Raw genomic sequence first — 27,569 nt, 5'->3', positions numbered from 1 at the left:
GCAGTTTAACTCAGCTGCTAAGCAGCTGATAGAATGGGATAAGCCTCCTGTGCCAGGAGTTGATACGGGAGAATGTTCCTCGGCAGCAGTCCAGAGCAGCACTGCCCCAAAGCACTCCGACACCAAGAAGAACACCAAAAAGCGGCATTCCTTCACTTCCCTCACAATGGCCAACAAGTCCTCCCAGGCGTCCCAGAACCGCCACTCCATGGAGATCAGCCCCCCTGTCCTCATCAGCTCTAGCAACCCCACTGCTGCTGCGCGGATCAGCGAGCTGTCTGGACTCTCCTGCAGTGCTCCTTCTCAGGTAAATCCTCAATTGTTCTATAGAGAGCTCACCCACAAAACGATCAACTCACAAACATGGTTGCTTTCTAGCTGACAAATATTACTTATTTTGAACTTCTGAAGTTAGTAACTTTTCTGGGAAGCAAAACCTGTCTTTATTTTGCAGGTGGAACAATGGAGACGGGAAGGCTAACTTGAGTGTATCAACCTAGAACTAACTCCTCTGTCATTTTCAAAGGAAAGATCAGAACTTACCAAGATGAGTTAAATAATACTTACCAGTTTCACCAAGCAATCACTCAGCCTTACAGAACCTTCTCACAATACTGCTTTGGGAGATCTTGCCAATCTTTATCTCCACCCAGATTTAAGACGCCATGGTCCAAACTTGTAATGTTTGTAGTTGCTTGTATCTATGTAACTTACCTTAATATTTAGGCTTCCCAGAATTACAGAGAAAGAAGAGCAAGGACGAAAGAAACATTTAATATAAATTAGAAATTGACCTCACGTATTTTAAGCTTATTAGTTCATTACAACTTTGGACTGGTATGTAAAAAATAGCCACACATTATTCTTAGGTTTATAAAAATACATGGGATGACTGGGGCATTCATTCATTCATTTGGCAAACATTTATTGAGCACTTTACTATTAGACCTTTCTAGGCACTGTGTATACCATGATATATAAAATATAGCAATTTGCTGTGTTAGGCTTTAATTCTGGACTACAAAAAAAGCCTAATTATAACCCTGCCCAAGCCACAGGACTGCTATCATTATCCACTTAGGTGATGGTTGTATTTTCCTCAGCTTAAAGTTCAGAGAACCTAGTTCAAAGCAGCCTGTCACAAGCAAAAGACATTGCTTTCAAGTTTCATGTTTCATCTTGAAAATTCATGCAGATTTTACATTCTACTCCATCATATAGCTAGGGTGGTTTTTTTTTCCTTTAAACATTAAAATTAAATTATGTCCCCTTAAAGAAAAAGAAAGAAATACATAGTCCTGGTCCTCAGAAAGTTTACATTCTAATAAGCCTATTTTGGACACAATGAAAATATAAAATACAGTTTTTTATATCCCTTGCCATTTTTTTCTCAGCCTCTTTGTTTGTTTGTTTTTAATAGAGATGGGGTCTCATTTTGTTGCCCAGGCTGGTACCAACCTCTTGGCCTCAAGTGAACCTCCTGCCTGGGCCTCCCAAAGTGCTGGGATTATAAGTATGAGCCACAGCCTCAGCCTCATTTACTTGACCCTGCTCCTTTAGATTCATACCGCATGTTTTAAGTTAAATGCATTCACTTTCTGAGTGGGATTGTGGGATTGTTGTTTTGTGGCATTTTTTAGGTGTTATGGCCATGACACTTTTATTGAGAGAAATAAAGACACACACATGCACAACTAGAAGATGAGTGCAGTGAAGGCAAGGGTCTGTGTTTTGTTCACTGATGATATTCCAAATGGCAGACATACAGAAAGCACACAACATGTATTTGTTGGATGAAAGAGTCACTTGAAAAATGGGCAGAGAGGAGAACTATGCCATTTTACGTGGAACTAATCATATCCATGTCAGAAATAGATGTGGATCATAGATCAGAGTAGGAAGTGCCAAGTGAGGTTAATCTGGAAAGGTTCGGAACTGAAGATTTTTGAGTAAGGTTCTGAAGAAGGGAGCTAGTAAAGATGGCCCTTTACTAAGAGATATTTGAATCATTTTGATTCAGTGCTTTTTATCTTGCAACCTAGCAACATTTGCACAATGATATTGTCTTGAAATAAAAGACAAGCTGCCAACAATAGTGACACCTCAGAATGGGAATAGCTTTAAAAGAATGGACAATACTCTTTTGGCAGGAGAGGAAACAGAAAAAAGAAGATAGACTGGGCATTTTCATCTTTGCAGAGAGCTCGTCATTCAGGTGTGAGCATGCCTGACGCTGCCACACCAGAGCTGGCGATGAAGACTCTAAAAGTAGAGCTATTTTTGTTTTGGTTCAAGTAGCTCAGGAAACAAGGCTCTTTCTGTGTTCCACTCAAAGTTTCCCCTTCAACCATTCCACCCCTCCTTCCGCTTTCCAGTTGGTTCTGTTTTCAGTGGTAGAGCATTGCCTCAGGGAGAAGTTATTTCTAGAAAAGGCTGGGAGGTGTTTGAAGTGCTGCCTGGTTTCTCCAGCCTAGGTTTACAGAAAACACTACTTATCTAGGGCACTGTGTACATTGGAGGGAACCCCAGTCCACAATAGAGCATTGAGCATGTGTAGCATTTGTGACGTGCAGAAACTCTTCCAACCATGGAGATCAGTACATAGGGGAAATGGCTCATGTAACACCATTCAAAACAGAACTGTCCTTTTGCCCTGCCCAGCAAAGGGCCTGGCTATAGATTTCACTGAGGCCCATTGCTGAATCTGTTCCCTGCTATTGACCTGATTGCTGTCTTCTTTTCCTTACACATATTAACCTTTGCCTGTAGTTCCTTTTCTTTTCTGTTTTTTTCTTTTTTGAGACAGAGTTTCACTCTTGTCTCCCAGGCTGGAGTGCAATGGCATGATCTTGGCTCACTGCAGCCTTCGCCTCCCAGGTTCAAGTGATTCTCCTGCCTCAGTCTCCCGAGGAGCTGGGATTACGGGCACGCGTAACCACAAGCGGCTAATTTTTAAGTATAGTTAGGATTAAGTTTGGTTGCATTTATTAGAAAATTGAAAGTAAGTGGCTTAAAAATGTTAGTATTCTTTTTTTTTTTTTTTTTTTTTTTTTTTGAGATGGAGTCTCGCTCTATCGCCCAGGCTAGAGTGCAGATGCATGATCTCTGCTCACCACAACCTCTGCCTCCCAGGTTTAAACAATTCTCTGCCTCAGCCTCCCGAGTAGCTGGGATTACAGGCACATGCCACCATGCCTGGCTAATTTTTTGTATTTTTAGTAGAGACAGAGTTTCACCATCTTGGCCAGGCTGGTCTTGAACTCCTGACCTCGTGATCCACCCGCCTCGGCCTCTCAAAATGCTGGGATTACAGGCATAAGCCACTGTGCCCAGGCCAGTGTTCATTTTTATCTCATCCCAATGAAGTCTAGATATAGATAGTGCGTGCTGGTGTGATGGCACAACAAAGTTATTAGGGACCTAGGCACCTTCAAGCTCATGTCTACTCCATATGAATAGGTCCTCATACCCTTGTTTCTGTATGGCAATTAGAGATGTCACTGTCACATCAAATTGCAGGCAGCAGGATGATGAAATGGACAAGAAGGGAGGCAAAGGACTTGCTTGCTATTCTATTTAGTGACTACTGAGTGATGGCTGAACTTTCAAATACATAAATTAGAAGATTATTTATAGGCAGTGCTGCCCGGGTGGGTCGCCAGATCAGATAGATGTGCATGAGTGTCCGTGATTGATGTGTGTAAAAGCACATGATGGTACAAGCCGCCAAGATGTTTTGTCTCCTCCTCTGACCACACTTAGGATATTTTTTGGCCTCCAGAGGAGTGATTCATAATATTCAGTGTTTCTGTGACATCTTTGTATTCAGTGGCCTCAGGGGAAGCAAGAAGCCCCGCCCCCCAGCTCCTTTTTTGCTTATCCCAGGTCTTCCCTGCTTTACTTAGCCTTTCTTGTAGTGGAGACAACTAATTTTTGCAGTCCCCTGAGGAAAGGGTGAGCCCAGCAGAAAGCCAGGTTGTCTCTATTCAGGGCATTTATTCTAGACACGCTCACCTTTCACTGGTTTACTTCTACTTCTTGTCCTTCTGCTTTTAGTCATTCTTGGGTGACTTTGTCTCTTCCTTTGCTGCAATGCTAGGAACAGCCCCGTATTGAAGTGGTACTTGCAGGATTCCCCATGTCAGTGCTTCCCTGGAGTGCTTGTGATGGCAGAGACCTCAAGTAGCCTCTGGCCCAGCTGCTCACAGAGGTCTAGAGATGTGAAGGGACTTATCCCAAAACCGTGAGGTCATTAGCTACTAATTATTCTCACTCCCACTCTGCGCTTGTAGAGAAACGCCAATCAGTAATGAAATCTTTCTCAAAATATGCATAGGTTCAGGCCCAGGAAATTGTATTTTGGTTCAGTGTTTTTCTGCCCCAGTGGTTCCTTGAAAATAACGTCTGTTACCAGTGGAGGGTGTCCAGGTACTTGGCGTTTTGAATAAAGAACTGGACAAAACACATGAAGCAAGGAAAGAATGAAGCAACAAAAGCAGAGATTTGTTAAAAATGAAAGTACACAGCACAGTGTGGGAAGGGCCCTGGATACAGAATCTTCTTTTTTTTTTTTTTTGTATTTTTATGAGACGGAGTTTTGCTCTTGTTACCCAGGCTGGAGTGCAATGGCACGATCTCGGCTCACCGCAACCTCCGCCTCCTGGGTTCAGGCAATTCTCCTGCCTCAGCCTCCTGAGTAGCTGGGATTACAGGCACGTGCCACCATGCCCAGCTAATTTTTTGTATTTTTGGTAGAGACGGGGTTTCACCATGTTGACCAGGATGGTCTCAATCTCTTGACCTCATGATCCACCCGCCTCGGCCTCCCAAAGTGCTGGGATTACAGGCTTGAGCCACCGCGCCCGGCCTTACAGAATCTTCTTGAGTCCAAAAATTCCCCAGAGGTTTCCCATTGGCCACTTGGTACTCACCGAATGTAAATGAAGTAGTGGCCCACAATCAGTAGTTGTGGAAAGCAACCAATCAGAGGCTCATGTGAAGTTACAGGGTTACACTTCTATGCAAATGAAGACTTGGCCCACAATCAGTGGTTGAGGGCAGCAACCAGTCAGAGGCTGAAGTGAAGTTAAAAAGTCACACTGCTATGCATATGGATGATTTGGCTACAAAAAGTAGCCAATCAGAGGTACTTTCAATTTCCCATCTGCAGCTCAGAAAAGATGAGAGGTTTGCAAAGTAGCCTCTGGTCCTTGTATTACTTAGGCATGGAAAGCTAGGGTTTTCCTTTCAGTGTAGTTCTGGGAAGTCAGCGTGAAATGGTCTTAGGTTCCCTACCTCCAGATCCTATTCTAAAGATTGCAGATTCCGTGTATATAGCATAGATTTATTTGTGAAAATAAATTACATGCTGTGATGCTGATTATCCATGGCTTTGGTAGGGCCTACCCCAGTGGGAAAGTGAACGTTTTTGTTACGTCCTCTGGAAACTAATCTCCTAGCTTTTTTTTGTCCTGATAGTCTTTTTCTTAATGTATGGGAACTGAGAAAACTATGTTTGGGAATACATTTTTATGATAAAACCTAGCATTTGGGGTGGGTCATTGTTTCCTTAAGGAAACAGGTACTAGCCAACCACATTGCTTCTATTCACACTGGAGGAAAAAAACACTCCCATTTGTGCAGAACTCATCCCCCTACTTCTGTAGCTTCAAGTAACACCACTGCATTCTGCAGCTGGACCTGCTAGGCAACCTGAGTGAAATTGATTGAGTAACTTAACACAGGCAATGAAATGACCTGAGTAACTCAATTTCTTTCTAGTAAATTAATCTTGGGTTGTATCACGGATAAGACACCTTTGAAAACAACTAATTTGGCTTGACATTGTTCCTTTAAAGTTTTATAAGTAATTGCCTGCTCTAAGCATGTCTAGGCAGCTGCATTTTAATTATGCATCCCCACCAAAAGGTAGAAGTCATGAAAAATGATCCTGAAACTAGCAAAATTTCACATAGATTTAACATATTGATAGACATGTGAGTGTTCAGCCACCACCCACCTTAACAGGATCTTCAGGGAAACTGCCAGGAGGCTAGCTGAGCGCCAGGCTGACCATTGGAAGGCCAGTTTGATTCATGGTGGCATACAAAACAAGGCAACATGTTATCATGAAAGCCAACGGCACTTGAATTCTGTAGGCAAAACACTGTCATGAACAGTATTTATCACATCATTCCCCAGCATCTAGTAAAATGCCTGGTTCAAATTAGGTAACTGGTAAATTTGGGTTGAACAAACTAAAAGGGATTCCACCTTCCCCAAATAACAGAAAGTACAGATTTTTTTTTTAATGTGACTTGCCTTTCTAAAGTTTAGCCAGTATATTCTGTTGTATTAAACATAGTCTTCTTTTTAATACTTTTTTTTTTCTTGGCAGGTTCATATAAGTACTACCGGGTTAATTGTGACCCCACCCCCAAGCAGCCCAGTGACAACTGGCCCCTCGTTTACTTTTCCATCAGATGTTCCCTACCAAGCTGCCCTTGGAGTGAGTATAGTTTCTCCCATTTTTATTTCTCTGTGAGGTGTTTAGTCATGCGACTCTGGCACACTCCACCTCCTAACACCTGCAGTGTATGTTCGTACTTGCTAGGTGAGGCAGGCCTCTATCTTTCATCTGTTATCTCTGTTCATCTTAATAAAACATTAGAAAGTCCCTTGCCTGCATCCTGCAAAATTTTTAACAGTGAGGATCAGTGGCCTGAAACTTTTAGAAGAACTCAAAAATACATTTAATTTTCATTACAATTCAACCTGATTATCTAAAGCTTAACCTTTATTTATTTTGAGTTTCTAGGTCCTGCTTATTTCTTATAAAGACAAATTTATGGAAGTACTAAGGAAACAGGTCTTGAAGGTGAATGGTTTGAGTCACACGACAGATTGATACCGAATCTCTACATTAAGGATTAATTCTTTAATTTCTTGTCATGTATCCGTATTGTCTGTAGCTGTGGCTACCTAAAGGGACCTGACATCTTGAAAGGCTCCCTTAGTTTGTGTTGATTTTCCTTCTTCTGAAAACATAATATCCTACAGATAGAGTCTAAACGGCTAATTGTTTAAAAATACCTAAACGGGAAAATAATAGGGACGACTAGGATAGCCAGGAGATACAGATACACAGAAGAGGGCCACTCTGGAGAGAAAATTAAAAGGGAAGCAACAGGCAAATGCACCCTTAGGTAGTAGAGAAAGACTGTTGTGTAAGACGACGTTTCCTAAAATTGTAAGCAAGGAACTAGCGATTGTGAGACATCTCTCATCCAGGCCAAAGCTTTGGCTTCTATTTTCTATTTGCTCCAGCGCTGAGTTGAATTACAGTAGAAAAGAGAATTAAATTAGATTGCCGCAGTACCTAGACTGCTACATCACCCTGCCTGGCCACAGGTGTAAGTCGTGCTGTTGGCAGAGAACACCATCAGTGTGGCCTGATGACGGGGTGCAGGCCTACAGTGAAACAGCCAGGACGGGAAGCCCACCTCCGCCATTTATTTGTTCTATAACCATGGAAAAGGTACTATGCCTCTTTCAGCCTCAGTTTCCCTAGCTGTAAAGTAAGAATCTACTTCAGAAAGTTAGATCATAGAAAGGGAGGACCATTATTGATCTTTTTGGCCTCAGTTGAGGGCTGTTGCAAGTTGGGCCTGGTTCACTTTGTTATAGTTTTCTTTGCTGTCTGTGCCAGGAATACTGAGGCTTCTAAGCAGCTGGTTTGTTTTTAGGTTGTCGATTTTATACATGTTGTAAAGATTTTATTTCCCTCTGCTGGAGTGCTTAGGGCCAGATTTGTAGCCCCCTCTAGCAAGGACTTCACAACATAATTAGTCAAAATGTTGGCTCCATCTAGTTTTATTGTTCTCATTTTCCATTTGCCCTGTTTTTCCTATTTCTTATTTATTTTGTCTTGATACGTCTATAAATAATTGAAAACTGATTTAGAAACAAGGTGGGATATAAATAAATGTGAGTTATTACCTAGCTTGACTTGGGCTTTTGAAAACTTTTAGAGCTAGTTAAGCATGTTCTTGTATTTAAATGGAAGTTAATATGTTGTGGGGGTTAAAGCTCGAGGTTAAAGATATTTTTTTGTTTGTTTGTTTTTTTATTTTCATTTTTATTGTTTCCTGAACAATCACGCCTTTCTTGATAGTACAACTGCTTGGTGAAGGAAAAGATGCCGGGATTCATCTGGGGAGCAATAAATTTCAGTTAACTTTTAGTGAAATTTGGTTTCCCTGAGATTCTGTTAGCCCCGGATGTTTGACCAGAGCCAAGTTCCTTAACCATCGTGACCTCTCATCTCCAGGGGAGACTCTCTCCTTTCCTTCCCACTCACAGCACATGTACACAATGAGTTGATATGTTCATTTCCAGATGACTGCCTTGCATGGAAAAATTCTAACTTGATTTCTTATGGGAAAAAAGGAGGACTCTTCAGATAATGGAAAATTGAACTATAGGTTAAGCATCTGAAATCTGAAATCCAAAATGCTCCAAAATCTGAAACTTTTTGAGTACAAACATGAAGCTCAAAGGAAGTGCTCATTGGAACATTTGGGATTTCAGATTTTTTGGATTTGGGATGCTTAACTCGTGAAGTAAATATTTTAAAATATAAAAAAAATCCAAAATCCAAAACACTTCTGGTCACAAGCATCTGGATAAGGGATATTCAACTTGTAGTGAGAAAAGACATAAGGCTGACTGAATTTCAGCGCTTGTGGGCTGAAAATTATACAGTGTAGTAAATGGCCAGTTGCTGTTATCTGGAGGCTCAATCTGGGGCTAATCAATGGGACAGGTCACAAGAGAGCATGGATATGCAAAAGTTAATTTACATCCAACCATTTCATTCTAGGATTATAGAAGAAAACCTGCATGTTAAGCAAGAAGAAGGTTGATTAAACAGTATGTCTACTGTGCCAATTTCATTTAATGAAAAACTAATTATAAACAAATCTGTCTGTCATCCCAGGAGATGTCTAGATCTCAGAGTCCCTGGTAGGTTGGCAGAAATGTTTTAGATTTAATATGTCAGGTTTAAATGGAAAATCTCAGAAGCATGTGCCCTCTACATCTTATATTAATTGTGTCAAGCATTCTACTTAAAATTTGAAATGGTTCCGAAAACTGTGAATACTATGACAGCAGTGGCACACAGCTTGGTAGAAAAGAAGCCCGGCTTTTCATGGTGTAGATTTATAGGTAATAAATGCCACCAGTAGAATAAAAAAATGAAAATTATTTCTTTTTTTTTTTTTTTTTTTTTTTTTTTAGACGGAGTTTCGCTCTTGTTACCCAGGCTGGAGTGCGATGGCGCGATCTCGGCTCACCGCAACCTCCGCCTCCTGGGTTCAGGCAATTCTCCTGCCTCAGCCTCCTGAGTAGCTGGGATTACAGGCACGTGCCACCATGCCCAGCTAATTTTTTGTAGTTTTAGTAGAGACGGGGTTTCACCGTGTTGACCAGGATGGTCTCGATCTCTTGACCTCGTGATCCACCCGCCTCGGCCTCCCAAAGTGCTGGGATTACAGGCATGAGCCACCGCGCCCGGCCATGAAAATTATTTCTAATGCTTTTTTTCATGAATTGAGATTTTTTAATCTTTTATGCAGGGTGAAATTATAAATGTATTGTCCCATACATTTCACATGTAACAGTTAAAATTTTAAATATATAACATTATGAGCAATACTGGTATTACATGTATCTAATTCAGACATCAAACTATTAATAGTAGTGATTTTTAAAAAATCTCTTTGTAGGGGAGGAGGTTGAAGATCTTAGTCTTGTATCTTCTGCACAATGGCAGAAGGACTTTTAAAACAAGTGATGAATAATCCCCAATCCTCTGGACCAGCCAAGAGGTGTTTAGCTGCAAGGTGTTATAAGGTAGTCAGATCAATAAAGGGAAATGCCATTCATGGCCAGTTTATAAACAGATTGCATTGCAAATTTTAAAATTTTAGTCTGGGTATGATGGCCCATTCCTATAATCCCAGCACTTTGGGAGCCTGAAGGAGGAGCATCTCTTTAGGTCAGGAGTTTGAGACCAGCATGGGCAACATAGAAAGACCCTGTCTCTACAAAAAAAAAAAAATAATAATAATTTAATTAGCTGGGTATCGTGATGCATGCCTGTGGTCCCAGCTACTCAGGAGACTGAGGCAGGAGGATTGCTTGAGCCCAGGAAGTCAAGACTGCAGTGAGCAATGATTGTGCCACTGCATTGCAGCCAGGATGAGATCCTATCTTTTCTAAAAAAACAAAAATAAAAATAATAAAAATTGTAAACGCATACACATTTGTGTGTGTATTTAAACAAACAAAGTTAAATGACGTCAGATTCTCAGAATAACCAATAGGTAGTTAGTCCGTTGTAGCCCATGGTGGAAGCTAAGCAGACCTTGTTGCCGTCGATGGGTTCAGGGAATTGGAAGTAAAGGATGAGGCTGCCAACTTTGGTAGTTTGAAGTTTAGAAGTAAAGCTTTTGGCAGGAGATCTAAAAATCAGGATGAAGAGTAGGATATGGTCAGAACTTTCTCTTTTTTTTTTTTTTTTGAGGCAGAGTCTTGCTCTGTTGCCCAGGCTGGAGTGTAGTGGCACGATCTTGGCTCACTGCGACCTCTGCTTCCTGGGTTAAAGCAATTCTCCTGCTTCAGTCTCCTGAGTAGCTAGGATGCCACCACGTCTGGCTAATTTTTGTATTTTTAGTAGAGACGGGGTTTCCCCATGTTGGCCAGGCTGGTCTCGAACTCCTGACCTTGTGATCCGCCCACCTTGGCCTTCCAAAGTGCTGGGATTACAGGTGTGAGCCACCACACCTGACCAGTCAGAACTTGCATAGCAGCAACAGAAAAGGATTCTCGCACCTCAGGAACTGAGACCTCTTATTCCATATCATATTGTTCTAAGAAGAGGATAGAAAAGCACAGAGTGTATTTTCATTCATGAAATGCTCATTGAGGATCTGTCCTCTTTTAGCTGCAAAGCTAGGTGCCACCAATACAAAGATGGGTGAGATGGTTCCTGACTTCACAATCTCATTAATCATAACAGTATATTCTATTTATTGAGCTTCTGCTGTGCTCCAGGATACTGGGAAAGACAATTTACATAAACTACTTCTAATTATTAACTCCATCTCTCAGGATGGTATAGTGAAACATAGAGATCTTACAGAATTTACACAGAGCCACTAAACTGGTATAGATATTTCTCTTCTTCCTTGTAGATCAAATGTGGAGCAATAAATTTATAATTTATGCATGTAGATAGCAGTGCTGCTGAACTTGGTAACACTGTTGACCAATTTTAACAGGCATCTCCACATAGTAGCTTGAACCATTCCCTCATCAACCAGTATACATACATCTGAGTTCAGTACACACAAAGACTGTTTAGAGATGCTGATATGTAGGGTTGAAAGTGGACTGAATGGATATCAGACATTTAGAAAGAAATAATGATAGATTGGAGAATGTTAATGATATCTGCCCAATGGACCCAGAAATGCTCAGCCTATCTTGCCAGTCACTTTTCTACCCTGGGAGGTATGTGAGGGAGATGCACACATAAGGGACAATTAGAAAGGAAACGAACCCTCTATTTTCAGTTGTGTCCAAAACTGCAGTTCAAAGTACTTTACTGGTAAGCTGGCCTGTAGCCCTTGGCCCAAGCTTGAGATGTACTGGACCATTTTCCCTCTCTTTAGCCTGCTCCTAAGATCTAATCACTACCTGGGTGAGTTGCATGAAAGGACAAGTGGAGGGAAGAGTGCCAGAAGGGAGAGGTTTCACACCCATGTACTTGAACTTTTCACTCAGTGGCCCTGGCAGTCTGGCCTGTCAGTGTTCTGAAATGCTGCCTACTCAGAGGGAAGACACTTCCTCCCTGGTGCTCACGCTAGCAAAGGATGGAAATTGAGGACTGCCCTGGGAGGCTGAGCCAGGGTTGGAATCTATGTTTTTTTGACCCCAAAGGCCATGCCCCTTCTGTGATGTAACACTGTCTCTTCTTTCAACATTACTAGATCAGGAGAAGAGAACCTGGACATGGCAAAATATGACCATTTCCCATTAGCACACTGTTCTTAAGTCCTGGTTTTAGTGAGCAGGATATTGTTAACAAAATGTAAAATATATCCCATTTTCTAGAAGGTCCATAGCTGTTTTCCGCCTGTAGTAGAGAGTGCATCTTGGCCTCTGGTGCCTAGGCTGGCCTGGTCTACGAAATAATCAGCAGGACTCCAGGTCACCTCCGGGTGAATGAAAGGCTACGTGTGGTTTTACTCTGCAGAAATTTCAGGTCTTGCAGGACAGCAAACTGCCTGAAGCACAATGCACAGTGGATTACCTTTTGAACTTCCACATCAGCAGATTATTTTGGTTTAGTTTGTTTATAAAGCAACCCACAAAATTTCCTAGTCTGTCCACAGCTCTGGAGTCACCAGAGCCCTATCATTTTACCAACCCCACGGGGGCAAGCAACATCTAGGAACCTGATTTTAATCAGAGTTCCTTGATCTTCATCTGTGTGCTCACATACACACACATTTACACATGTATGCACTGGGAAAATATATGCCCAGTTTCATTAAACCATTTATGTTTCAACCACAGAAAATGAGAGAGAAGTCTTTTCTCTCAGGCAAAACTTTTGGGATCTTTTAGGATATCCTCTGATACCATATCTTAAGGTCTAACTCTCATGTTTTGCAAAAGAAATGTACATGAAACATATGCTTAGTGTATTTTGTGATAAGAAGTGATTTTACATTTTTTGACAAAATTGTATTTATATTACAAAAGATAGCATGTTTTTATAAGGTGCATAGGTGATTTTTGTCTTTTTCTTTTTTGGTCAAATTAGTACAGCCTCTGTTTTAATAAAGTTGAGCTGTAATAGACTATTTTAATTTCTGTTTGAGCACATGCCATTAGTTTTCTGCCTTTCCACAGCCACCCTGTTTTGAGATTGAGCTTAGAAAGATTTAAATGGCAATCAGCAAAGTGGTGATTTTACAGTTTCTCCGTCTGTTACTCTATATACAGTGTCAACTGATTATCTCACCTGCCAAACTGCTGATGAACTGCCATGAACTGACCAGGTCACATTTGCTGTGACCAGGATTATCTTTATCTCTGCTTTGTCCCTGGAAGGAAGCCTAACAGGTTAAGTGCTTGCCCTTCTGCTGGTTAAAGGTTTTGGAGGCTCTAAGCCTTAGTACATGCAAATTCCAGAGCTATAGCAAATCTTAATGCTGCTGTATTTTGAATCGAGAATGTAAATCATGTTTTCATGACATTTCAACTTTTGGAACTAACCTCTGCCTTCTCCAGGTTTGCACTTTGTAAGCGGCTCTGCACCTCATTTGTTTCTGCACTAAATGTTCTGCAACCACTTCAGCTGCAGGGTGGGAAAAAACCTTTATTGAAAGTTGCTTTTGCAAAAAATTCAACATAATGTGTGGAACGGCTGCAGCATATGTCTAGAAATTTGAAATTTTTTTCTACTCAGTTCGTTATGTCTCTGGAACCATGTATGTGTACATTAACAGCCAGATGTATTATAGTGAATGGTGATGAAATTCAAATTTTTATTCCAAAATACAGAAATAAAATGACTGGTATAAGCTATGTTTAGAAATCATTGGATCTTTATTTTGTTTATATGCTGATATGTAGAAGCCATTTACATTTAAACTAGGTAAATTCTTTTGTCTTCTTATTTCTCCTTTGATTTAGTTTTTACGTCTAGTGGTTCAAAGATTTGGAGAGGACGAGGTGGGGGTTCAGGCAGTCTTTGTGTTCCTGTTCTCCCAGGAGTTTCAGTATACAGACCCTAAAGAATTATCTGGGTTTATAGATCAGAAGGTAACAATTGCTCCATTGATTTTCAAAAGGCATGGCATCCTGTAGGCAGAACCCCATTAGGCTGTGCCCATAAAGGAACCAGCAGCTTTCCACTGGTGTACTTGTTAAAGATTACCAGCCTTGATAGTACCAAATTTCAAAAGCTGGCAAAGTTAAGAAAAGAATAAGCAAAAGTAGCAACAATGGCCCAATGACTGTGGCTTACTATTTTTGGGCTTCTTATAGACCAGGCATCAAAGGAAATTTTCTTCTGAAGGAACGATTTGAGATACAGTGCAGCTAAATTATGTGTTGTGTTTGTTTCAGCTTACAGAAACAATCACAAATTAATTCCTAGCAAGCAGCATGACGTTATAGCTGCCCCTCATCGAAAGGCATTTGGATCCTTGTCCAGGTCTATACTTTAAAATGCTATTCATCTTAAAATTACATGCAATTGTTCCATTTTTTTTCCCTTTCCCTCCTCCCAAGGGTGGTTACTTACCTGTTTGCTGAAAAGGTTGCTTTGACTTTAAGATTTTAAGGAACAAGAGCTGAATTTGTAGAAGCAGGCTTTCATATCAGGTAGCCTGCTGATTCTGCCCTGTGTGGATTCCATTAAAGTCTTGTTCTATGAATTTCTGATTATTTTTCTCTCCCACCTTCCATAGAAAGATGTAAATCAGTATTTTGTTCCCATTTTTTCCCTTTCTCTTTCTGTTTTTCCTATACCAGACTTTGAATCCTCCTCTTCCCCCACCCCCTCTCCTGGCTGCCACTGTCCTTGCCTCCACACCACCAGGCGCTGCCGCCGCTGCCTCTGCTGCTGCTGGAATGGGACCAAGGCCCATGGCAGGATCTACTGACCAGGTTGCACATTTACGGCCTCAGACTCGCCCCAGTGTGTAAGTGAGGGTGTCATTTATTACTGCCTGTGTGTTCATTTAAAACTAACTCCAAACCTCAGAGGTCAAGAAGCACCTTTCTGACATGAGCTGATGACAGCCTTATGGCTCACCAAGATGGCTGTGTCCTGCAAACTTCTACCTGGTCATGCATTTAACTAGGAAACTGCTGAAAGAAAATGAGTCTAATACATGAGCTTGCCAGATAGCTGTCCCACTAGTGAAGAAGGCCTTTCAGAGTTTAGGAAAACATACTGTTGCTTCTTTATAATATCATATGTGTATGAAACTGCCTTTTTTGTACAACTCCTGTTTGAACTTTTCATCTTTATTTTCATTTCTTGCATAAGAATCCTAATAACAGAAAGGCATTCTACACAAATTATATCTAGGTCTAGTTGAAGTATAAATGTTAAAAGCTTAAGTCCCTAGTAATAAGTATCCAGAAAAGTAATTATCCTGTTGAGAGTTTATTTATGGCAGAATACAGCCAGGTCTTTGTGGATCCTGCTTTGTGTAACTGTATACATCAACAGTTTAGAGCACTGGTAAGAACTATAGGTTAACTCTTTGCCTAAGCCTGAGGTAAGCCTGAGGTAATCTGTGAAAATGGTTTGCTATTCACTTGACCCAGAGAACCCCACAAATCATGCAAATCAGGAGGTTCCAATCTTTGTGTTCACTTCAAGAACACACGTGAAACTGCCCAGGCCATCAAGGGTATGCGTATACAAAAAGCCACGAAGTATCTGAAAGATGTCACTTACCGAAACAGTGCATACCATTCTGACATTACAATGGTGGAGTTGGCAGGTGTGCCCAGGCCAAGCAGTGGGGCTGGACACAAGGTCAGTGGCCCAAAAAGAGTGCTGAATTTTTGCTGCATGTGCTTAAAAATGCAGAGAGTAATGCTGAACTTAAGGGTTTAGATATAGATTCCCTGGTCATTAAGCATATCCAAGTGAACAAAGCACCAAAGGTGCACCACCAAACCTACAGAGCTCATGGTCAGATTAACCCATACATGAGTTCTCCCTGCCACACTGAGATGATCCTTAATCAAAAGGAACTCATTCTTCCTAAATCAGAAGAGGAGGTTGCCCAGAAGAAGAAGATATCCCAGAAGAAAGTGAAGAAAGAAAAACATATGGCACCGGAGTAAATTCAGCATTAAAATAAATGCAACTAAAAAAACAAAAAGAACTGTAGGTTAATGTTACCTACTTGGTTACCATGTCTTGGTTGGTATAGTCACCCTGCATCTGAAGTTGTCTTGTACATTTTGTGATCGGGACTTTGTTTTCCCTTGACTTTTTCAAATTTAGTCTTTTTCCCTAGAACTGAGCATACAAAAGCAGGTGTAGCTCAAGCCTCTATGTTCAGCCTGTGTGTAGAAGGCAGCATATTGTACTAGTGGGATTTCATACCATGTGTTCTCATGTGGGGCTACTTCTCAAGTCTAACAAGTGCCATTTGACGAGCTCATTTTTCCCAGTGGGCACATAATCTCTGGTAGCAAGTTAGGCAGTCTCGGAAGCTGCATTAATTCTTTCACACTACGCAAATACTATTTGGTGGGATAGTCACTTCCACACTGGGAGGAACAGGCTCTTAATCAGGAAGGCCTCTGCCTACTTTTAAAACGTGGGCAGCAAAACCTCTTTCAGTGGAGAATTGTCAATGCTACTTACAGATTAAAGGATTGTACTTTCAGTTTACACTTGGACAAAATGTTCAGTACTTTGTACCAAGGAAGAGTTTTGAGCATCTTGGGATGTGTCTGTTACTCCTCCTGAAATCAAAATATTCTTTTCTATTCTAGGTATGTTGCTATCTATCCATACACTCCTCGGAAAGAGGATGAACTAGAGCTGAGAAAAGGGGAGATGTTTTTAGTCTTTGAGCGCTGCCAGGATGGCTGGTTCAAAGGGACATCCATGCATACCAGCAAGATAGGGGTTTTCCCTGGCAATTATGTGGCACCGGTCACAAGGTATGGTTCTGAATAAATTGTGTCCTAAGTTCTACACAGAGAAGCTTTGTTCTTTTCCATGGTTTTCAGCCTATACAGATCCCTTTCACATTATAATTGCCTGTTACACGCAGCCAGCGTTTTAAAAAAATTCGTGTCTATATCTGCTAAAATCCTTTCTAACTCTAAAATTTTTAGCTTAAAGTATAGGTTTTTACCAGTAAATGTACTGGGTTTTAAGTTATTTGCTTTAATGTGAGAAGGTTCAACAACATCATTTTCAGTATTTTTCTACTAGAAAAGGCATAGTGTTGATACAAACAACAGCTATATTATTAATACTTATGTGTTTATATAATGCATACTATATGCCAGGTTGGCAGATTTATAAATGCATTACACTTAAGTAGTCTTAATTCTTAGTTGCTGTTACATTGAGGCACAGAGATATCAAACAGCTTATCTGAGATCGCATAGCAAAGGCCTCAAACCCAGGTGGTGTAGATTTATATTTATTTCATTAATTTGGTAATTACCTCTGAATTCTGACAATGAATTATGTAATTCAGTCAGAAATAAAAATTTTATGTATAACATAGATCCTTCTCAACTGAGGGCAGTTTTGCTTCCCAGGAAACATTTGGCAATATCCAGATGTATTTTTGATTGTCATACCTGGAGGTTGAGGGTGCTGCTGGCATTTAGTGGATAGAGGCTAAGTATGCAGTGAAACATCCTATACATAGGATAGCCTCCCACAAAAAGGGTAGTCGTAATCTGGCCTAAAATGTCACTGAGGTTGAGAAACCCTGTTGTAGAGTGACAGGAGCTTTAGTGATACCACATTTTGTATATTTTATGTAAAGATAGTTCAGCTTTTGGTTACTGAGGAAAGAAGCCTCGGAAACAGAATTAAATGACCTGTAATGAAATCAACACTGAGGGAGCCCTGGTTTTTGACCACCAGATGCTTAATATACAGTCCAGGTTTAACTGCGTTAAATCACTCCTCAAACCCCCTGATTTTAAACAAACAGTTTAATGAACTGACATGTTTGTCAGCTGTTGGCCCTAATTTATAGGTTGGCCAGCAACCTAATCAAATGAAAATCACTATTGTTGCAGATGGTGATGGAATGATTTGACTTGCAAATTTTAATCAATATAAACATTCTTTTCTGTGTATGTTAAAATCTACATTCAGACTCCATCCCATCCAGAAAATGGCAGATAGAACCTCCCTGGTGCAAAATAATAATAATAATAGATAAGAGAAATGCAACAAAGAACAAAAAAATAAAGTTAATGAAGGAAAACGTCTTCATAAGATTCAAAAACCAATGATTTGAAGTCCTTCTGCTTGTTTGGCCAGGTGTGGTGGCTCACGCCTGTAATCCCAGCACTTTGGGAGGCCTAGGTGGGCGGATCACCTGAGGTCAGGCGTTCAAGACCAGCCTGGCCAACGTGGTGAAACCCTATCTCTACTAAAAATACGAAAAAGCAGCCAGGTGTGGTGGCACAGGCCTGTAATCCCAGCTACCCGGGAGGCTGAGACAGGAAAATCGCTTGAACCTGGGAGGTGGAGGTTGCAGTGAGCCGAGATGGCACCACGGCACTCCAGCCTGGTGACAGAGTGAGACTCTGTCCCAAAAAGTTAACAATTGTATAACACATTTTGTAATCAAGGGCCAAAACATAAACAATTGTGGAGTTTAGAAACAGAATGACGGAAGAAATCCACATGAAACAATAGGATCATAAGATCTTAAACCTAAACCTGAGGCAAGGCTTCTTGAACTGACAGCATTCATGCTGGATCTTGAAACATAAATGAGATTACAATACATTACGAGAAGCCACAGAGGACATTCCACTATGTGTGCATGCCTGTACACGGGCACATGTTGATGTGGAGCTGGAGGCAAGTAGGAAGCCAGGAAACAGGAGCAAAGATGTGGAAATGGAGATATTGTCAGGGAACCATCCCAGCTTGTTCTGTAGATGAAGCGGGAGAATCCAGAGCTTTGAAAGTTAGTGGAGATATTTGGTCTTGTTATGGAAAGCTGAACACAGAAACTGTGTATTCTTGAGCAGAGTATGACGTGTGGTTTCTGGTGACTCAGAATATATTTCAGTACCTTTCTCTGTCTCAGGGCCATTATTACTTTGAATTTTCTATTCTTAAACTTTATAAAAATAATTTCATTCATTTTTTAAAATGTTCTGTGTTTGAAGCTCTGAGTCATTTTTCTTGCATTTCATTGTTCTTTCTCTCATGTTGCTGATGGATGGGGCTTTCCATTTATGTTTCTGTCCCAGCAGGGCGGTGACAAATGCTTCCCAAGCTAAAGTCCCGATGTCTACAGCTGGCCAGACAAATCGGGGGGTGACCATGGTCAGTCCTTCTACGGCAGGAGGGCCTGCCCAGAAGCTCCAGGGAAATGGTGTGGCTGGGAGTCCCAGTTTTGTCCCCACGGCTGTGGTATCAGCAGCTCACATCCAGACAAGTCCTCAGGCTAAGGTCTTGTTGCACATGACTGGGCAAATGACAGTCAACCAGGCTCGCAATGCTGTGAGGACAGGTAAGGAGGAGTCCAGGCCGGAAAAAAGCAGGAAAAAGGGCAGATCTTTTCTGACTGATGTGGGGAAATGTAGGTGTAAGTAAAATCATGAACATTAGTCAGTCTACTAAGTGCACCTTGTATCTTTATTCGGGCTAAGCCCGCCCTGCATATTACTTCAAGCCTCATGGATGGATCTAAAGTCTGAAAGAAATTAGGCTGACCCTAAGAGTGTCAACAGTACTTGAAATTTTGACTTCTGTAGTTGAGATCATATGATCTCAAATCTCACTGCCACCATCTCGGTGACATTGCGTGATACTCTAATAACAGGTGTGCTGATTATTTCTGATTCACTTAAGCACAAGTCTACTTTGGACCCTGTGGGATCTTAAAAAGCTTTCTTAGTTCTATAGCACTGCAAACCTTCCCAAGAGTCTTGGGTAACTAATGGTATGGGGGGTAAACTAAAGGCTTGTGAACTCTATCAGAAAAACATAAAGAAGGAAAATGATTAATAAGGAAAGGTAATAAATAATAGGAAAAGGACTGGAGGGAGACCTGGCTTGACACTGTAGAATACCACCAAAAACCGGCTCAGTGTCTCTAACACTGTGGAAAGATTATCTCCTAACTAAAGGGATTTGGGTTAGAGCTGAGCTTCCAGGCACTCAGTAGACTCAAGGGCTGACCTGGAAGGACAATAGATAGTGTCGGAAGCCAGCTAAGACGAAGTGCTTTTAGGCCACCATACATCCAGTCTTTATCGTGATAAATGCAGTTGCAGCCTTTCACGATGGTCTGATGCAGTGGAATGACTCATGTTTTGGTGAGCAGCAGTTAGATACTTGGATTTTGCCATGTTCTCTCTTCCCATCTACTAGTTGCCACGCACAGCCAGGAACGCCCCACGGCAGCAGTGACACCTATCCAGGTACAGAATCCTGCCGGCCTCGGCCCTGCAACCGTGGGCCTGCCCCATCATTCGCTGGCCTCTCCACAACCCACGCCTCCGATGCCAGGCCCAGCTACGCACGCTGCCGCCGTCAGTATCAGCCGAGCCGGTGCCCCTCTGGCCTGTGCAGCGGCTGCTCCACTGCCCTCCCCGAGCATCTCTCTGGAGGCTGAGTCCAGTGGCCGGATAGTGACCGTTCTCCCTGGACTTCCCACACCTCCTGACGCTGCTTCATCAGCTTGTGGGAACAGTTCAGCAACCAAACCAGACAAGGATAGCAAAGTAAGACTTTACTTACTGTTTCTCTGCTTTACTTACTTCCCTGTTTTTTTTTCCTATGTTGTGTCTGTCGTGTTCAGCTAATGAGAGGACTCATTGTTCAACAAACCCTCAGGTGCGCCCCACATGTGAGTCACTATGCCAGGTGCTCGGAGGACAGTAGGGAAGAAACGCAGGCACCAACCACCCCATCGTGTTATCTAGAGCTCATGTTTCTCTGTGTTTAAACTCCCACTAGCTGCCAAGTCCAGTGCTTCATGTCACGTGGACCACAGTGAAGGAGACCTAGTCACTCCCCCTGTGCAGCTTACAGCCTCGTGGAGGAATTTCCTTTTCCCTTTAGTTTCTCATTCTTTAATCATTTTGCTATCATCAGGTCTTCCTGTTCAGTGAATCTTGCTTGATAAGAGTTGTGTGTGTGTGTGTGTGTGTGTGTGTGTGTGTGTGTGTGTGTGTGTGTGTGTGTGACGGGTGTGGTGGCTCACACCCATATCCCAGCACTTTGGGAGGCCAAGGTAGGTGGATCACCTGAGGTTAGGAGTTCAAGACCAGTCTGGTCAACATGGTGAAACCCCACCTCTACTAAATATACAAAAATTAGCCAGGTGTAATGACAGCTGCCTATAATCTCAGCTACTCGGGAGCTTGAGGCAGGAGAATCGCTTGAACCCAGGAGGGGGAGGTTGCAGTGTGCCGAGATCACATGACTGTGCTCCAGACTGGGCTACAGAGTGAAACTTCATCTCTAAAGTATATATATGTGTGTGAGGGGAATGGAGCTGTTGATCAAGTGTCATTTATGGATTTATTTTATCTACAGCATTGGTCCCCAGCCTTTTTGGCACCATGGACCAATTTCGTTGAAGACAGTTTTTCCATGGGCCCCCAGGGTGGATAGTGGCGGGGAGATGGTTTCAGGATGATTCAAGCTTGTGACATTAATTGCGCCCTTTATTTTTGTTATTATTACATTGTAATATATAACGAAATAATTATACAACTCAACCTAATGTAGAATCAGTGGGAGCCCTGAGCTTGTTTTCTGCAACTAGATGACCCCATATGTGGGGGATGGGAGACAGTGACAGATCCTCAGGCATTAGATTCTCGTAAGGACCACATAACCTAGATCCCTCACATGCGCAGTTCATAATAGGGTTAGCTTTCCTATGAGCATCTAATGCCCCTGCTGATCTGGCAGGAGGCAGCGCTCAGGCAGTAATGCAAGTGATGGGGAGCAGCTGTCAATAGAGACGAAGTCTCACTTGCTTGCATGCAGCCCACCTCCTGCTCCGCAGCCTGATTCCTAACAGGCCACAGGCTAGTACTGGTCCATGGCCCAGTACATCTGACCTTAAGCAGCTTGGTTCCTTGAGAGGTAAGACTTGAAATATAAGGAAATATTATTTTCTAAATCCATATATATATACTTTTAATGTCTCATTTGAGGCTGAATTTTAAAGAAAATATAAACGGAAGGTTCTGTTGGAAAGAATAACCTGCGGTTGGGTTTGGAGACAGGTGATTGGAAGAGAGAAATTAAGAGTGGTTAAATGTAAAAAAGAAAAAGAGATGGTCACAGATCTGGATACTTTTATTGTCATCATTACTTTTTTCTCAATGGTTTATACATTTTCCCTGAAGCTCTATACCAGTTCTGGGAAGTTTGAGGGTGACCATAGACTTTTAGCCACTTGCTTAAGTGGTAAGGTATGTCATTCTACTTAAATCGTTAAGGGAGCCTATAAACAGCAGCTTATAAGGAAATAAACTTTACAGCCTACTAAAAAGTTAATATTTAATTGTTAGGTTAACATGAGAGTTTTTGACAAAGATTGGTATCTGTTCAGTGTTTATAATTAATTACGTTAAACTTGCACTCATGCCAACATGTTCAACTTTGTTAATATATTTATAAATAATAATTTTTATGTTTTAGATTTTAAGACTTGGGGGACAGTGTGTCTCAGAGCCCTTGCCACTGATGAAAACAGGGGCTCTTCAGCTGGGCCCTTCCATTGTAGAATTCACTGAATCTCTGAGGCTTGAAAGGTACCTGTGATAGACAGAACAGTGGCTCCCCAAGGATGTCCACCTCCTGATCCTGGGAACCTTTAAGATGTTTCATTACATAGCTAAAAGGACCTTGCAGGTATGATTAAATTAAGAGCCCTTTGACAAGGGAGTTATCCTGAATTATCCAGGTGGGCCCAATGTAATCCCAAGGATGTTTGTTAAAGGGAGGCAGGAAGCTCAGGGCCAGAGAAGGAGATGTGATGGTGAAGCAGAGGTGGGAGTGCTACGAGAAGGGGGCCACAAGCCAAGGAATACTGGAAACCTCTAGAATCTGGAAAGACAAGGAACAGATTCCTCCCCAGCGGCCTCCAGAAGGAACTAGCCCTACCAACACCTTGATTTTAGGACCTGATTTTTACCACAGAGTTTGAGGTAACCTGTTACAGCACCATCTACCACAGGTAGCACCCATCCCTGACAAGCGGCCATGGCTTCTGCTTGGGTGTGTGCCCCATTGACCAAGCAGTGCCCCACCCCTGGACTGCCCTGTGCCATCTTCAGACAGCTGTAATTCAACTCCCAACTGTTGTTCTTTATTTTGAGGGCCCACATGGAAAACGCTGATCTCTTTTCTGCATGGTGCCCTGAGGTATTTGCAGGTTTGTCCCTTGGTGTCTTTTCTCTAATGCTGTACTCTTAAAGTTTTCTTTACCTATTCTTCATATCACAGATTTCGGATTTTCCCTTTTTAAATCTCCTCCCTCATTTAGTGTTCCCAGTCCACTAATGAGACTTCTGGTTGATATAAATCTAGTAATTCCATGATTCTTGTCACTTAATCATGAATCTTCATGACTAGAGTGTCTTTAATACACATTTCTCCATCACATCTACAAGGATGTCCTGGGAGAGCTCGCCAGATGCCGCACTGAGATTCACCTGCCTTTTACATCCTCCTCCCTTCCACGGAGTTCTCCCCACTGCCCCTCATTTCTGCCGTTACTTATTGTCAGCAAGTGTCTCCTGGAAGAGTCTTATTTCCCTTTCTAAATGTTCATAAATCTTTCGTTTAACATGGTTCTAGAATTTCCCAGATGGTCTGCAAAGTGTTTTGTTGTCATGTGTTTCAAAATTGGGGCTGGGCCCGGTGGCTTATGCCTGTAATCCCAGTGCTTTGGGAGTCCGAGGTGGGCAGATCGCCTGAGGTCAGGGGTTTGAGACCAGCCTGGCTAACATGGTGAAACCCCGTCTCTACTGAAAATACAAAATTAGCCGGGCATGGTGGCTCAAGCCTGTAATCCCAGTTACTTTGGAGGCAGAAGGAGGAGAATCACTTGAACCCGGGAGGTAGAGGTTGCAATGAGCTGAGATCGTGCCACTGCACTCCAGCCTAGGTGACAGAGTGAGACTCTGTCTCAGAAAATTTTAAAAAATTAAAATTAAAATTAAAAAAAAAGCAAATTGGGACTTCCACATGCCCTTCCTTGCCTGTGCAATTGACCCTGATCCCAGATTCACCAGGTTATCAAAGGTGATTTGTTGCATTTCTGCTGCCGTTTTTCTCTGCACACTGGAGTGAATTCAACCTGTTAAGAGTATCATTTGATCTCTAAATCCCAACTCTTCACTCATTTCCTTCTCTTCAAGGTTTGTTCTTCCCTTCCAGTCTGAAGATTATCCTTCCCTTTCTTCTTGCCATCTGAGAACCACCATCCTCCACAGCGGGTCTGTGTCTTTCTTGTTCTTCTTGTTTCAAACATAACTTTAAAAGAGCTTTAAAAAATTTTTTTTGTCTTTAGCATTTTTGCAAGTTTAAGCTCATTCTGATCTTTAAGCCTTCTTGAATTCCTGTTATGGGCTCTTTGCTTGATCTTTTTGTAGGTGCTCTTTAAAAATTTGAGCCGTTAGGCTGCTCCCTGGGAGATCACATCAGTACCTTTAGATGCCTCTGTTTTCATCTGCAGGGATAATATGCAATTGTATGGTTAGAATTTCATTTTTGAGAGCCTTCTCATTCCTCTTGAAGCATCTTCCCTTTTGAGTTTCAGGTCATGCATATATTTTCTTTGAACATATAAAAATCAGTTCTTTGAAACTATAAAGTTCAAACCTGACTATCACCAGCTTCCTTTTCCATGCTTTATTTCAACTTCTCCCTATTTCTGCTTCTTCAGCAGAACATCTCCACCCCTGTCTGGTTTCAGCCTTCCCTCTAGTTGATCAGAATTAGATCCAAAGTTGCAGTTTGCTCAACTTTCTGTGTGACTAAACTATCAGCAAGGAAAAAGTGTATTAGAGGTCCTGGTTTTAGTTGAGACTTCCAGCAGATATCTAGGTATTTGATAATACTCTCATTTCCATCTGTCCTCGTCATTTTGTGACCATCAACAGTGCACAGTACATCTCCCACGTGATAGCACGTCTGTTGCCTTCTCTTTTTCTCTGTACCCAGCCGCTCTGCAGTGGGCTGCTACTGCTGTTCCACAGAGAAATACAACTTCGTGATGTACAGATGGGACTGTCGCAGCTTCTCTCCTAACAACTACTCTTTCGAACCGTATTTTATTTGGAAGTCCTGTCTCACAAAGTTTCAGTAATCTCTAGATGCTGTATTTTTGTCTTTGTGTTAAAATCTCTAGCCAGCTTTGGTGTCTGCACGCTGTAGTTTGATCAACAGGCATCTGAAACTCTGTGTTTCATCTCAGTTATTTCTTGTTTGAAATCCTAGACCTGTTATACCATTGTTATTCTTCTTTCTGTGAGATTCCCTAATATCTTCCACCACCATCAGTATAACAGCTTTATCTGGACATTTTTCTAACTTCATATTCAGTTCAAAGCCTTCAGTATTTGATCAACTAATCTCCCAGAAAACGTGTTTCCAAATCTTTAGGTGATATTTATGTGTACATATATGTATGTTTTATTGTGTTTTATTGTTATAAAAAGATTAAGACTGAGCACAGTGGCTCACACCTATAATTCCAAAAGTTTGGGAGAACAAGGTGGGCAAATCACTTGAGGCCAGAAGTACAAGATTGCCCAGAGAAACTTAGCAAGATCTTATCTCTACCAAAGAAAAAAAAAGTTATATATATATATATATAATTTTTAATTAGCTGGGCATGGTGGTATGTGTCTATAGTCCTAGCTACTTGGGAGGCTGAAGTAGGAGGATGGCTTGAGCCCTGGAGGTCAAAGCTGTAAGCTATTAGTGCCACTGTACTTCAGCCTAGGTGACAGAACTAGACCCTCTTTAAAAAAAAAAAATTAAATTGTATGTGTGTTTTAGAAGTTAGAGAAAATCCAGACATCCAAAGAGAATGCCTAAAGATGATCTAGGATTTCAAAGAAAACCTCTAATACTGCTGTGTAGGTATGCTTTATTCCCCCATCTGCCAAAATATAACAAATGCAAATATTTGAATATATTAAGCTTTCATTCAGAAAATAAATCTTTATGTATATATACACACACACAGATACACATGTACTTATATATATAAACACACATATATACATATATATACACACATATACAAATATATAATTTTTTTTTTGAGACAGCCTGGCTCTGTCACCTGGGCTAGAGTGCAGTGGTGTGATCTCAACTCACTGCAACCTCTGCCTCCCAGTTTCAAGTGATCCTCTAGCAGCCTCAGCCTCCCAAGTAGGTGGGACTACAGGCATTCACCACCACACCCAGCTAATTTTTATATTTTTAGTAAAGACAGGGTTTCACTATGTTGGTGGTCTCAAACTCCTGGCCTCAAGTGATCCCTCACCTCGGCCTCTTAAAGGGCTGGGATTACAGGCATGAGCCACCGCACCTGTCCTGAAAAAAAATCTTTTTGATAAGTACAATTGTGTAATTGTTCTTAAGTTCTCTAAGTTCTAACCCTCACTTTAGAAAAAGAGGAGGAACCACCTCTGATGCCCATATCTACCTTAAGTGCTTCCATTTTCTACCCATAACTTCAGAATCTCTGGAGGTGCTTTGTAAGTCTCGCCTGACATTGGCATTGACTCCCATATGAATCAGCAGGAGTGGCTGTTGGTCAGCATGCACTCTGCCATATTCTAGATCCGTTCCTAAAAGCCAGCATTCCTACAGGGGGGCCACAAAATGTCAACATTTAGTGCCTCGAATCCCCCACCCCCAAGTTCCCGATGACTCCCTTAAGGAACCAACCACAGATTTTCTTCAATGTTTGAGGACCTTTCCCGTTGTTCTTGTATTATTATTATTATTTTAAGAGATAGGGTCTTATTATGTTGCCTGAGCTATCCTTGAACTCCTGGACTCAAGCAATCCTCATTCTCCCAAGTAGCTGGGACTACAGCTTCACACCACTGCACCTGGCTTATTCTTGATTTTCTTAAGCAGAAGTCCTATCTGGTTTTTAAATATTCATTTTCTTCTCTTCTGAACTTTTTTCCTGAAATCTCTACTGATCATTTGCTTTCTTCCTTCCTTTATTTTGTTTTTATTTTTTGAAACAAGGTCTCACTCTGTCACCCAGACTGGAATACAGTGGCACAATCATACCTCACTGCAGCCTGAACTCCCAGGCTTAAGTGATCCTCCCACCTCAGCGTACTGAGTAGCTGGGACTAAAGGCATGAGCCACCGTAGCTAGGTAATTTTTTTTGGTAGAGATGGGGTCTTGCTGTGTTGCCCAGGCTGCTCTCGAACTCCTGGGCTCAAGCAATCCTCCTGCCTTGGCTTCCCAAAGTGCTAGGATTACAGGTATAAGCCACTGTGCCCGGCCTCTAGTGATTATTTTCTTTGTTCAAATGATTTTTCTTCCTCTTCCTAGGTGTTTTTGTTTGTTTGTTCATTTTTTCTGCCGGGTATCCCTCTGTCACCCAGGCTGGAGTACAGTAGCATGGTCATAGCTCACTGCAGCTTCGGCCTCTAGGCTCAAGCAGTCCTCCCTCCCACCTCAGGCTCCTGGTTGGGAGGACCACAGGCATGCTCCACACACCTGGCTAATTTTTTT

General features: G+C 41.8%; 1 protein-coding gene and 1 pseudogene across 4 annotated transcripts in view; both read left to right on the top strand.

Moving 5' to 3' along the window:
• The window catches only part of SH3RF1 (SH3 domain containing ring finger 1), a 187,680-nt gene that overhangs the window by 143,385 nt on the left and 16,726 nt on the right, over nucleotides 1-27,569 (top strand). For 2 of the 4 annotated variants that reach the window (XM_032298636.1, XM_032298634.1), the window contains exons 5-10: nucleotides 5-307; nucleotides 6,398-6,508; nucleotides 14,614-14,783; nucleotides 16,606-16,776; nucleotides 19,075-19,337; nucleotides 20,201-20,553. In XM_032298636.1, coding sequence (XP_032154527.1) covers nucleotides 5-307; nucleotides 6,398-6,508; nucleotides 14,614-14,783; nucleotides 16,606-16,776; nucleotides 19,075-19,337; nucleotides 20,201-20,553 — 1,371 coding nt within the window. Of the gene's footprint in view, nucleotides 1-4; nucleotides 308-6,397; nucleotides 6,509-14,613; nucleotides 14,784-16,605; nucleotides 16,777-19,074; nucleotides 19,338-20,200; nucleotides 20,554-22,790; nucleotides 22,999-27,569 lie in introns of those variants that run through there. The other 2 variants (XM_032298638.1, XM_032298637.1) reach the window with 2 other exon arrangements.
• On the top strand, nucleotides 14,790-16,599 carry LOC116565160 (annotated as a pseudogene).

The sequence above is a fragment of the Sapajus apella genome, unplaced genomic scaffold (genome assembly GCF_009761245.1).
Source record: "Sapajus apella isolate SASKATOON/1434 unplaced genomic scaffold, GSC_monkey_1.0 scaffold39, whole genome shotgun sequence".
NCBI lineage: Eukaryota > Metazoa > Chordata > Mammalia > Primates > Cebidae > Sapajus > Sapajus apella.
The sequence above is the reverse complement of the archived record's forward strand: the minus strand, read 5'-3'. Positions and strand labels throughout refer to the sequence as shown.